Here is a 14,605-nt window from a genome sequence, read left to right on the forward strand (position 1 = left end):
TCTGCCATCCAAGCGGAACAGCGGAAGACTGCGTGTAATAGTAATTCATGGCTATGCAAGGCTAGGGGGGCTTAGGTAAGAGAATTTAGCACATGAGTCTGGTTGAATTTACAGAGCTGCATTTGACGTCTGAACAACACTCAGGAGGTGGTTAGTTCAGAGCAAACGATTTGTGTTTTTCTCTGTATCCAGGTTAAGCAGGCCTGTGGAGATGTTAAGCCAAACTTCCATCCTTCACTACACTACCATCCCTACAACCCTCCTCCCTGCACCAGACTACAGCTTCTTCTGTCCTCTATGTGCCACTCTGCTCTGTGTCCTGTGCTGGGCGTGTGTGTTGGCATCAGGATCCAGTGCGGAACTGCACCAGGAGAAGGAGAGGATCCGGGGTCAGTACAGTAAAGCTAACAAGTACTTACCAATCCTGGGTCCTCACTTGTGGGTGCTCTGCTTTGGTCCTGACCTAGACACATACAAGCAGTGTCAGGAGCAGTGAGGACTTCTCAGCTGCACTCACCGCTACATGGCCTCCTGCACCAATAATCTGCCATCAGTTATGTTACATCCATTATGGGAGGGCTCATTGGACTCCTATTTGTTGACTAAAAGTTTGCGCCCCAATAATGCAGCTAATTGTTAGAGCATTGGCATAGTTCTTCGCACAGGTTAAAGGAAATCTTTCATCAACATTTAGCATGATAAACGAGGGGTACTTTACTTATAGATCTCGGCACTGTGACTGGGGTCATTTTCTTATATTTGTTATCCGTGGCCTCCTTCCTTCTAAAATGAATGTCTTCAATTATGAACCCCAGTGTCTACTTAACCCCCAAGGTGATCTGGCATTACACGCTATTACTCTGTCTCCCCCTATATACCCCTGCTCCTTCAGCACACCTATCCCTGCACCCTACGTATCAAATCTTATCAATCAAGCACAGCACTAACATTGTTGTACAAACAGAGTAAGAAAATGGCAGAGATCACAGAGGATCGGCATCTATAAGGGGAACTTGCTGAAGGATTGCCATGTTAGTCGGAGAACAATGATCTTCAGGTGCCAAGCAATGGGTCCACTAGGCTGGAATCTGTAGATGTCATGTCCAATAATGTATAATAATAGAATATAAAAGTATATTGTAAAGCACTTCAAGTTTTAGAATTGAACATGTACAGAACTATACACACACACACACAGGGTAAAATAAGTAATGAACACCTCCCCAATTTCCTAAGCAAGTCTATCTCCCACGGCATAATTGACAAGAAATTATCACCGTCCCATACACTGGCAAAGAAATAAAAAACTTACATGTCCATAAATTAATATGTAATTATGAGAAATGGCACAGGGAAAAATATAGAACACCCCAAAACGTATTTAATAGTTTGTACTATGAGGATGACAGCTTCCAGAAGTCTCCTGTATGTAGATACTAGGCACATGCATTCCTCGGGTGTCATTTTGGCACACTCTTCCACACAAAAGGGGAGATTTATCAGAAGTATCAGAGCAGAACTGTTCCAGTTGCCCATGGCAACCAATCAGATCTAAGCTTTAATTTTCCGGAAGCAGTTCCTAAAATCTAAGGGGATCTCTCATTGGTTTCCATGGGCAACTAGAACAGTTTTACCTCAAAACACTTCTGATAAATCTCCCCCAAGATCTTCAAATTTGAAGGTTCTGTGGTTTTGTGTGTCTGATGCGTTTGGAATCATTGGGAGATATTTATCAGTGTGTGGACATTAGATGAGTGAACAGATTCATCACCGGCTGGTAGTATTTTAGGACTGTCTAGTCATACTGTTCACCATCTATTACTCGATCTAGTGTCAACACAATTACATTTTTGGTAACAGACATTTTTTTGCTGCACAAATTTTTAAGCGCAAGACTACATCCCTTTTCCTGTACAAGGTGGAAAAGTTCCTAAAAAAAAATTGTTAAAAAGCCCTTAATAAATGTGAAAAAGTATTTCAGAGAGTTTTTTCCTCCAGAATTCTGGCATAGAAAGGTTAATACAGGTTCTGACTATCCGTACTGAAGGTGACGCCACCCGTACCTCCGTTCAAACAGATTCAGTAGAGCTGCCGGCCGGGGCTCTCGGAACTGATTTGTTACCGTGTGGATTTACAAGGAACGAGGAGCAAGAGCGCTTAACAGCGCGAACTTTTACCTGCAACAGGAGCTGTATAGTTTGGACATTCCCCGGATCATTAGAGGGTGCTACCGGACATCGGTTAGTACACTTCTCGGATCAGTATTTAAACCACGACACACTAAGTTCTTTGCCCGAAAAAACAGGGGTACCGCACTCCTATGTAGAGTGGATGGTGCTTGCGTCGGGTACTCAACCCCAATATACAGTAGAAAAACACGTAGCACACATCCTTTATGAGTTTAACGATTTCTTTTTCTTTTAATTCATATCATATTATATGGTATACAGCTCCACCATAAAAATCACAGGAAGATCATATAAAGTAATAACAGATCCAAATGATTCTTTCAGCGACGTTTCGGTCTGAGTCGACCTTTGTCAAGCATGATCTGTAACATTAACCACGAATCTATGTGTAGAAGTCAGTCCCATCGACTGTATCCGCGTGAAATCTATTTTTTCTCTCCTGTCTGTGCTCCGGGTCCCGAGGTGTAGGCCGCACGCTCCTTCCCTGCAGGCGTGCGCTCCCGCCACTCACTAAGTTCTTTGCATCTAAGTTTACTTGGCATATATACTACTAGTCAGCGCAAGTACACAGTTAAGTCTTTTTTAGTATTCCCCTTTTTTAGTAGTGGAGAGGCACACTAGCTGTACCTGCGAAGACAACTACAAAACCATATCAAACTACAGCTGCGCCAGTGTATCAATTGTATTTTGTTTTAAACCATCTACCCCATTATCTTGCTGAAATATCCACCATTGTTTTATCATCATCACAGTAGATGTTTGCATATTTTTTTTCAAGAATGTCTCATTGCATTTGTCCCTTCATCCTTCCATGTATTACATGAAGTTTGGAGCCGTCTGCTTAAAACATCATGATGTTCCCACCTCTATATTGTAGGGTCTGGTGTTTTCAGAGTGATATGCATTGCCTTTTGGCCTGCATACATGTTGTGCATTATGGCATCCAAAGAGTTTGATTTTTGTCACACCTGGCCAGACCATTTTTTACCAGTAGTCACAGATCTGTCTTTGAATGCCCCCTTTTATGCTTTGTGTTCAGCAATGGAGTCTAGCATGGTGAGCGTGCATACATGCCAGGGGGTTTGAGTCTATTGTTTCGTGGAATCAGTTGTACCTACTGATTCAAGCTTCTTCTGTAGCTTTCCACAAGACATACTTGGCTCTTGGGCAAATCTTCAAATAATACTGAAATCATATGGTGAAATGATGATCTTTTCACTTCTGTACTATAGCCCAAACAGTGTTCACTGGGTCCTTCAGTAGTTTATTAGTAATTCCAATTCTAAGTAATTCTTCAGTGAGCAATTCCATGACTAAGCTTTGGAATAAGACGGATGTGAAAGTTTGAGACAGCTCACTGGTTTTACCCATCATGAGAGGTTTCTTGCTTGGTACCTTGTTAATGAGATACCCTTTTAAAGGCCATCAGTTGAAAAAGGAAATATTACATTCTCACATTGACATTTTGGTGTATTTCTCACTGAAGCCATTTTGGTTTATGGACACTTACAGATGTGTTTTCGCTTCCACTGTCAGTCTGCCCTAGGGCCACTTGTCCACAAGTGCAATGAGAGAAAATCACTCCATGCAGTGGAGGAATTTCCTGGAGTAAACTCAGATGTTGAGTTCAGTCTAGTGATACCAGGGTCAGTCTGGGAAATCCCTCCAGCGCACAGAATGATTTTCTCTGACTGCATTCACTCCAGGGCAAGTTACCCAAGTGTCAAAAAAACTTTCTAATTACTGATGTATTTCAGCTAGAGTCATAACTTTCTCTGGCTTTTTGCATCTCTTTCTTAAAGTGTTCAATACTTCTGTGATGTTTTTCATTAGGGACATCATTTAGGGACATTTCATGAGAATTTCACATTAACAGCACCTATACAAGTATAGTTTCCAGGAAAATTGGGTGTTCAATATTTATGTCACCCACTTTATTATATATACACACAAAGACTTTTCACCCTTAATCTTTGAGAAATTAGGAAAAACAACATGTTTTCACATCCTAGGGTAAATATCTATTACATAATTTGGCACCAAAAGTTCATACCTCACCTCCAAAAAATAAAGTAAAAAGTGATAAAATGTTGTATGTCCCTAAAATGGTAACAAAAAAAAAAAAAAAAGAAAACTTCAACTCATCCTGCAAAATACTAGACCTAATACAGCCAGTTTGGATTCTAAAAAAAAAAAAAAAAAAGGTTTCACAAAGTAAGGCTGCGTTCACACTGCCGTATGGGGGACGTATATACAGCCGATATACATCCCCCATAGACGGCAATGGGCACACGGCGCCCAACGGGAGCGGTATGGTGCAGCACACATGGAAAGATCTTTCTCCGTAGTATGGTGTCAAGCGCCATATGTTCCTATGGAGAGGGGAACATGCGCTCACCTCCTCCTCCTCTCCCCACCATTGCCCGCCGTGCTACGGTACAGCGGGCAACGGCCGTCTGAATGTAGCCTTAGGAAAATATTTGTAATAGCAGTAAACCGACCAAGAGAATGCTTTCACACATGTACCTTATAGTGCATGTTGATAAGATGCAAAAACAAGCAGTGAAAACCAACAATGCAAACACAAGCAGCTTTCATTACAACCACACCACCACAGGCAAGTCTTTCATTCACGTTTCGTTTCCCATTGACTTCAGTTTATCTTCCGTTACCCATCCGCTATTTATAGAAGAAAAATAGTTCAGCAGCCCATTTGTTTTTTCCTGCTATAACAGAAAGTGGAAATGAACCTCCCGCACAGGCTATTTTTAACTATGTCACAAAAAACTGATATTGGTACAAGCCTATACTTAGCATTAGGTAGGTGCCCAAGTTTAATAGGTCTATCCTTAGCAATGGCCTATCCTTAGAATTAGCCATGTGTCCACATAATCTTTATATTACAGCTGATGTTATTCTGTAATAGCCAGCTTCAAAGATGTATCTGGAATCCCAGGCAGCAAAACATCTAACAGTTTACATGCGGTTGTCCTAGTTAACCCTGACATCTATAGAAGGAAAAAAACGAGTAAGTCGCCCTTTTGGAGCCCAGTGCTACAATTACCATGTGCCAATGGCTCTTAGGTGCTTGCAAGGTTTGCACTGACACACATAATACACGACAATTCAGACATAATTCACTGTATTATGCAAGAGCTCAAGCAGCTGCATGGTCAAGTCCTTGAGTAAATATAATACCATGTTAAAAGATATGGCTCTTAGAACGTGCAATACAAACAAAATATAATGTATTGCAGCAAATGAACTCACAAATAACCCAAAAATGAATACCAGCATTGTATAGAGTATTTGCAAAGCTTTCCCAACATCATTTTCCAGATCTGTGATTAAGGAGAAATATTTTTGGTAGTTACACATACAAACCTGTCATGAAGATATCCATGAGATATCTCAAAATCACAGTATAGCAGAAAAGGCATACAGGCAGTCCCCGAATTAGATACAAGATGGGTTCTTCAGTATAAAGGATTGTAAACCAAGCACAATGACATTTTGATGTGCGCCCCTTCTTACAGGATCCGCTCTTCTTTCAGCTTCTTATGCCCTTGTTTTTAAAGAAAATAAGGCTTTACCAATTATGCAAATTAGCCCGAGGGACTCCAGGCTCCAATAACACCTATAGTGCCCAGGCACACACCAGTATGCCAGTGTGCTTGGTTTACACTCCATCTTGGTGGTAGATGTCCTTTAAGGTGAATTAGTATGCAGTTGGAACAGGCATATTTTATAATTTAAACTCCAGACAAAAATGTTTTTTGTCCCTGTGAATTTGATTTTAAATATTTTACTGTCATGGGAACAGGTTTCATTGATAAAGCTTCATTACAGACACCGTACAGCTTATCATTGCAGCCGGAGACTAAAGTAACATCCAGAGAGCTTCACCAGAGGTCACAGAGGGCAGAGAAGTCCATCCATAACTGGAAGGAGTCTGTAAATCAAGTGTCCTTAAGTCAGGGACTGCCTGTATTTAGAAAGCTTATACACTGCCCAATACAATGCTTTTGTATATTCTTTTACTTGTAGACAATATGGGAGCTGGTAGACTTCCTTAAACTGCAAAAGATATAATTTTATTACAAAGTGATGGGCTACTCCATGTATAAGAACTCAATATTAAAAACAGGAAAATACTGCCACTGAATGGAAGAACAATCTTGTTGACAAGTCCAGCCTGATATAACCCTCTCAGTAAAATGAAGACTAGGTCTATATCCATGCTGGTAAGACAACATGAAGACTACCGTGTCCCATTCAGCTGCAGGCACATCGCACTTCACCTGTCGGCAGACAGTATGTGAAGCTATGCTTTGGCTGAGATCGGATGTTGCTATGCAACAACAACATATCCCAGGTTGCCATCCAGCTCTAGTCTCTGCCAATGCTCCAGAACAGATGCAAAGTTTTTTTTTTTGTCACAGAATACAATACAAAATTATTAATTCTCCAGATTCAAACATATATACATTACAGTATAACTGCATAGTGTACTAGCCAGACAAGAAGATTAGTGTGTAACCTAGTGCTGGAGCCTAAACAGCACGGAGAGGAAGCCTAATATCACTAGGGCGACAAGATCCTCAGGTAGAGACAAGGCCGGGCACATGCATCCAGGGTACGGAGAAGCGGATGAAATGAGATGTAAACACAAAACAAAGGCAATGCAGCAAGAACATGTCACACAGACAACTGTTCAGCAGCGGGTGACACATGGCGACACAGACAGGAGCTGCTAATGAGAAAGATGTGACAACTCCAGCGTCTACCACTGTGACAACAATGCAGCAATGAGATGATGTCAGATGTGAGGATGAGGATTACATACTGGACATTGCTCCAAGAACAATCTGCTAAACATTATCCCAAGTCAACCACCAACACACAAGGCTTACTTGTGGACTCCAGGAGCCATCCACACAAAGCCACAAGCTATTAGACATTCTAATGGACGAGCAATAATAATGTTCATAAACATCAATAGGAAATAACCCAAAACATCAGGTGTTAGGAACCTAATTCACTCCAGTCAGTAAGAAATGGATATTACTAGCTCTCAGTAGGCGGAAACTGGCCACGACTATAATAATAATTTACAAGGTGTATTACAGTACTGTGCACTAGAATACAATACAGGAAGAGGACTAGACTTTAGACTTTGATTTCTCATTCGTTTAGTGGAGGTAGGAGAAGAAGAACTGCCAGACACACACGGAAAATTCACGTTATGCAGGCACGCTTGTATCCGGCTAATGGGGTTTACAGAGCCATGTTCAGCACCCAGGAAAGAAAATTACAAAAACCAGCACAAATCAAAATTACAGCAAGATAAATACCTGAAATTGATAGAGAATATTCTCAGAAAGGGAGAACTACTAGAGGGAAAAAAAACAGTAAATGCCCAGGTCACATACCTAGGAAAGCAGAGATACAACCAGGGTATGTGCAGAACCATGCACCCTGCTAGATATTCCTGAGAATCCACTCAGGTGGGACCATTCTGGAGTTCAGGAAAGTTGTGTGCTGCCATGTCACATAGCCATTGTCTAAATACTGTCACATCTGTGTTTGCATTGCACATTTATGTCATCAGATTTAGAGGGTGAAAGTAACTTCAATGTATCCACAGTATTTAGCATAACAACCACATTGCCAGCTGTCATCCTCCTTACCACTATCAGTAATAGACCTTACATTGTCAGTGGCATCTACGAGGGCATGAGATAGAATGTTCCCCATTAGAGTAACACTACACTAGCCTAAGCAGATAAAGACGACTCCTACAACCACCAACCCCAATGAATACCTGCAGCAAATTTACTCACAAATGGCCCCGCCATAGAGAGATGACAAGTGGCAACATACAGGGCTAAATTAACAGTAGCAATAACCATTGTAGGAGATGGACAAACCAAGTCTGACATCAAAGGACCAAGAAGAATTCGGACATCTCACTACAAGTGCACAAATCAAATGCAAAATTATAGGGATTTTTATCCTATCCCACTGCATTCTGGGGGGGGGGGTCATGCCACGCTACCCATTGTCACTAAACCTAATAAAGTTTAGGCTGCCACCATATAACTTGCACATCTTGCTGTCCAGTCACCTGCGCTGTGGATCATATTGCTGATGGTCATATGGACCACCTCTGACAGATGATCATCCACAGATTTCCAGCAAGATGATGCAGCTAGTGAGGAGGCAGGTGACACTGCACCAGGTGCACATGACAATGTGACAATGGCCAATGAGAAGCCGCTCCGGTACCCCCCCAGTGTGCACGGTGCTGGACAATGTGGATGACACATATGACACACATAACATTACCAGTGAGAAGAGGTTAGAGTGACAGTCCTCCAGGCTCGCCCCGTTGGCTGCCCAGTTCGCCGCCGCAGTCATGATCCTCCAGGTGCCTGGCTACCAGAGCTGGGCATGTCTGAGAGCTGAAATACTGGATCCGATCCGAAATGGGGCAGCCTGCAGACCAGGCCCAGGCCGATCCTTCCTGAAGGCGGGGGGAGGGGGGACACACAGAGAACAGAGCCGCTGGGGATGACGAATCACAGCCGCCGGCCCGATCACGACATGTCCTGGGCCCAGTCCAGAGATGGGCAGCTCCGATACCCCCAGACGGGGCAGATAATCCGGCGCGGAGAAATGAGTCACCCGTGTGGGGGAGGGGCGGCCTGATGCCGAGGGATGCGAGAGGAAGAGGAGGGGAAGGAAGCGCAGCGGCCTCCCCCTGTTCTCAGGGAATGTACAGCCAGTATGGGGAGGCTGAGCGGCGGCTGCGCGGTGCCCGGCTCCCGGAGAGTAGGGGCCCCGGGGCAGCCACCGGCTACACGCTCAGGGCCGGCCACATCCGCCCAGTCACACAAGCGGCTCCGCTCCTCCTCTGTGCCAGTGCAGGCGGCGGGAGACACACACAGTAATCGGGGCTGAGGGGGGAGACCGCCCCGTGTCACAGTAGGAGGCCTCAGGGGCCTAGTCCAGCAGCGTCCTCTCTCCGTGCCAGCAGACCCGGGCCTTGCCGTGGGACGTGTGTTCGGCCCGCCTCCCCGGGGGGCTCGCTGTGCAGCTCGGCTCCTGGACTCTCCCGCCGCTCGTCTCTCTCTCACACACTGACCAGAGCTTCGCCTCTCTGACAGCAGCAATGGCGTCCGGCCGCGACAACACGGACTCTGGTTGGCCGAGAGCGTTCACGTGACGGGGCGGCGAAGTGGGGAGGGGGGGGGTCCGAGCTCCCGCTGTGTCTCTCTCAGGCCTCACGCCTGTGTCTCTCTTGCGGCGCCGCCAGAGGTCGCTGTGTGCATGGGAATCCTTAGCGCTCAATTGGAGGCTATTAATAATCTGATTGTCAGCGCCGCTATTGTTGTCGCATCAGAGATGTTAGCGATTGTTTCATCACAGCCAGCGATACCGGAGCAGGAGGAGACCCCTGCCCTGCCGTCTGCACCACCGCCCTGGGAGGTGCTGCATCGGCTATAGCTCTCCGGGCGAGCAGACCCACACAATGGAAGCTAATAGTAGAATGCGCGCCTTTCCACCAGTGCGACATGTAATCCTTACATGGGACTGCTGCTGGGGCGGGTAGTCAATAGTCCTTGAGTTGTCCTCCTCTTAGTTCCATCTTTCTCCCCACTCATTGTACATGAATCTGTCATCCAGCTTTCCCAGAGACAGAGAGGACAAAGCACAAGCTGATTCAAGGAATCTTAGCTGATCACAGACCATTAGGACTTCTAGGAAAGCTGGGTCACACAAGCCATTAAAATGGGAAGAGCCACATGACATTACAGAACAAGGGCAGGTGATTCCCAGGATTCCAGCAATGAGCTGATGATCTGACACTAGACAGGGCACTAGTAGCATGTCAGACCAGTCATTTCTGAATCTATTATGTAAACCTAGTGGTAAGTGACCACAAAACCCGCTCTCATTTATGGCATGTGCCCTGACCTATCCCTGCCAAACTGAAAACTTGTGTTGTATTGTATTGCACATAGTTATAGGCGGGGCCTATCAGCACTTATCTGGAATGGGACCGCCCACAAAGCACTTTGTGGGAACTATGTCACAAGCATTGCCAGCACATTTAAATGTTAGGCTGTAACTACACCTGCATTATTTCAGGTTGAATGTCAAGGTTCAGCCAAGCAGGTTTGTGTTCTAGGTTTCATAGGTTATGGCCACATAAGTCTGAATAGCCATATCCTATCTCCCTTGAAATTGGCAGTGGCCAACCTGTATAGATTTACAATAGTGGAAGGCATTTAACCACTTTAAGGGACTCGGTCAACTGTTTTTTTGGCCACTAAAAAAAAACACCTCCAAAGACATAAGCAAATGAGTTCCGGGTTCTGTAGCAGCTAAAACTGTGGTTCTGTTGTCATTGTGATTCTATTGTGCTATAGAAGCAGACATGCAGACAGCTGCAAAGATCCAATTCCCAACCATGTCTTTTATCGCCAATATATCTCCACTTATGTAGCTCACACAGGCTGGCACAAGGAATTTCAGGACCTCTGACGGGCAAATCTTGTGCCCCCCCTCCCTTGCAGTGATTAGTTTTTAAATGATCTGAGGCTTAGTGCATAGAAATATTAAAATAAACCTTCTTACATAAAAAATAAATTGTAACTTTACCTTTTACAATGAAACTGTACCAAAACTAAGAAAACATATATATATATATATATATATATATATTACCAGCACCAAGATTACAACATCATCAGTTCCAAGTTTTGATACAGTATCAGAACAAAGAGTATTACATAGATACATTACTAGGACCAAGCTTACTATATAGATACTGGACTGTAATCGCTACAGGGCCACACCAAAGCTTACTACAAATATACATGAGCAGAACCAAAATAACTACCTAGATATGTTAACAGAACAGAGCATACTGCAGCACCAGAACCAAGCTTACTACATAGATATAGGGCCATAACAACCAGAACTAAGCTTACTACATAGATATAGGGCCATAAGGACCAGAGCCAAGCTTACTACATAGATATATTAATAGAACCAAGCAAAGGGACACAGTGAACCCTATACTGCACCAGATTTATTACATTGGTGCTGGATGATAAATGTGACTTGGTATAAGGCCGTCACAACGAATCTCCATTTCATAGGAGAAGGTAACAGAGAGTCGGCTTAGTCACAGCACAGAGGAGATGCTGCAGAATTGTGAGCTCATGGGTAGTAACAGTACTGCTAACTGACAAATGACATCTTACTTTTCTGCATGGCTGTGCTGTCTCTTCATCATCATCTCTACCTTCTGATCACACACTTAATACTGTTTTCTTGCTTACCTTAAAATAACTATTTTGCCGCCACAGTAGCTAATATACAGTGCCCCACAGTATCCAACATAGTCACAGTTCTCTTCTGTAGCCAATAGTTATTAACCCTTTGTATCTAATAGTAATAGAGCCCCCAATAGACACAATAGTCATTTGGCACCCAGTTGCCAATAGCAGCAGTAACTCCCTAGTAGCTTATAGTCAGGGCCACATCTGCCATGAGGTGGGAAAATCCCGGGATCAGGGAGAAAATTGCGGACTTCTGAGAGGGGTGGCAGATCGCCAGTAGTACGGACTTATTTGCCAGTCATTTACATCGGCATCTTTAAAAGGGTTGTCCGACTTTAATAAAAATATAAATAGGTGAGCTGAAGATGTAGGTGTAAAAAAAATAAAAAATAAACAAGTTCTTACCTCCTCTGGTTTCCCTTCCTGTGTATTCCTATGGAGAGGGGTGGGGGTGAGTAGATCTCTCCCCCTCCTCCTCTCCCCGGTGCTCATGTATGCCCGCCGTACTATGGTATGGTGGGCATAAATCGTGTGTAGCCTTAGGCTACATTCACACTGCTGTTGTCCGCCGTACCGTAGCACGGCAGGCACACGTTAGTGCCGGGGAGAGTGCCACTCACCCCCGATCCTCTCCAAAGGAATATATGGCGCCGCGCGCCCATTGCCGTCTATGGGGGGGCGTATATCGGCCGTATTTACGTCCCCTATACGGCAGTGTGAATGTAGCCTTAAACCGGCTGAGTAGATACATTTATAAAGTAATAAAATGACACCCAGTCTCTTTCACCCTTTCCTTACCAGGCAATTATCCATTAGTTTAGTTCTGTTTTTTACTCCCCTCTTGCCACACACTTTATCCGTTTTATTTTGCCGAATACAGAGACTTATTTGCGCTTGTTATCTGGCAAAAAAAAACATAGTTGCCTCATATTCCTTTGGGCTTTGTTTTTACATTGTTACACCAAATTTATATCGCTTTTATGTTTGGATACTAAAAAAATGTAAATCTTGTGTACAACGAAATTCTTAGTTTAGCCATATTCTAACACCAATAACTTTTTCATTCTAAGGCATACAGAGCTATGTAAAGTGTCATTTTTGCTGGACAAGCTGATGTTTTCATTGAAACCATTTTGAGGACTGTACAACCTTTTGATCACCTTTTTGTATGTTGCAAAATGACGAAATGGTGGCGATTTGGGCGTCCAGAGGGCAAGAGATCATGAGAAAATATAATATTTGTGTCATTCTCAAAACTTTTGGCCATGACTGTAGCTTCCGGCGTTGCCCGGGATAGTAAATAACTGTTCTTAGCTATAAGAAAAGAGAATGGGTTAACAAAAAATATTTTATATGTATCTATATACTGTCTCTGATTGTCTCTGTCTCTGACCGTCCCTGTCACTGAAACTGTCTCTGGCAGTCTCTTTCAGTGACTGTCGCTCGCAGTCTCCTTTCAGTGAATATCTGTCTCGGGCACTCTAATTCCGGTGACTGTCTGTCTCGGGCACTCTCATTCCGGTGACTGTCTGTATCGGGCATCTCATTCCCTGACTGTCACTTTGTCTATTGAGAGATTTATCAGAAGTGTCTGAGAGCAAAACTGCTCTAGTTGGCCATGATTTTTCTGATTGATTTTTGCACAGCTGTTTATAAAGTTACAGCTGATCTCTGATGGGCAACTGAAACAGTTTTACCACAGACACTTCTAAGAAATATCCCCCTATGTGTCTCTGTCCATCTTACCTCACACATAAGTTGTCTTCTACACATTGCCTGTAGTAACCAATCACAGTTTAGAGCTCATTTAAATGACCTGTGGCAGAGCAGCAACCAATTACGGCTCAGCTTCCAACTGCCACAGCAGCAACAGCAGACACTGGCTTATGTATATGGTGGTTGATAAGTGTATTTAGGATTTTTAGTTAAAATTTTGGGTCAAAACCTATTCTATGACGTTCCCTGAGTCACAGAGAGCAGCTGTGCAAAATTTGGTGACTGTTAACGTTATGGTACAGATTGCTTTAGCGGACATACATACACACACACACACACACACATACATACGCTTAGCTTTATAAATTAGACTAGCAGTACCTCCCGGCATTGCCCGGGATAGTAAATCTAAATATAGAATCAGTTAAAAAAATATATTTTATATGAATCTATATAATGTGTCAGACTGTAACTGACCGTCCTTTTAAATAAACTTTTTTGCCTCTGACTTTCTCATTCCAGCTACTGTCTGTCTCTGGCACTCTTTTTCCAGCAACTGCCTGTCTCTGGAAGTCTCATTCCAGGGACTATATGTCTCTGGCACTCTTATTCCAGCGACTGTCTGTCTATGATACTCTCATTTCAGCAACTGTCTGTCTCTGACACTCTCATTCCAGACACAGTCGGTCTCTGATACTCTCATTCCAGCGACTGTCTGTCTCTGACACTCTTATTCCAGGGACTGTCTGTCAAGTGTCTTTTTTCAACGGTATGAACTATGATGCTATGAACTTCCACAGAAGCAGCAGCAGACAATGGCTCCTGTATATGGTGGGTAATAAATGGATTTTGGAAAGCACTGGGTGAAAATTTCGGCTCAAAACCTGGTCTAAGACGTTCCCTGAGTCGCAGGCAACAACTGTGCAAAATTTAGCAGACATAGATACACACACACACACACACACTCAGGTTTGTATATTAGATTACGGGGAATAATAATTTTATTTATAGCACGGCGGGCACACAGTGGCGTGTGGGAGAGAGGAGGAGAGACTGCTCACCCGTGCCCCTCTCTATACAGTAACATGGGGCACGGCGCTGTATTCCGAAAAAAGATAGGGCATGTCCTATCTTTTCACGGGGTACGGAACGTTACGGTGCCGCACTTGTGCGGTACCGTACTGCTCCCGTATGGCGCCGTGTGCCCATTGCCATTTATGGGGGACATATATATGCCTTATATACGCCCCCCCCCCCCCATACGGCAGTGTGAATACAGTATTTATGTCCGAAATACGGCAGTATTTATGTCCGACATATATACGGCCGATACACGTCCCCCATAGA

The 14,605-nt window shown here is 43.8% G+C and overlaps 1 protein-coding gene across 1 annotated transcript in view; it reads right to left on the bottom strand.

Annotated features, from left to right (window-relative positions):
* The window catches only part of MED13L (mediator complex subunit 13L), an 87,459-nt gene extending 77,998 nt beyond the window's left edge, over nt 1-9,461 (bottom strand). Inside the window, exon 1 of the mRNA XM_072148118.1 lies at nt 8,538-9,461. Within this exon, the coding sequence (XP_072004219.1) occupies nt 8,538-8,609 (72 nt within the window). The 5' untranslated portion in view covers nt 8,610-9,461. The remainder of the gene's footprint in view (nt 1-8,537) is intronic.
* Nucleotides 9,462-14,605: the final 5,144 nt, after the last annotated feature.

This window comes from Engystomops pustulosus, chromosome 1 (assembly GCF_040894005.1).
Source record: "Engystomops pustulosus chromosome 1, aEngPut4.maternal, whole genome shotgun sequence".
Classification (NCBI taxonomy): Eukaryota; Metazoa; Chordata; class Amphibia; order Anura; family Leptodactylidae; genus Engystomops; species Engystomops pustulosus.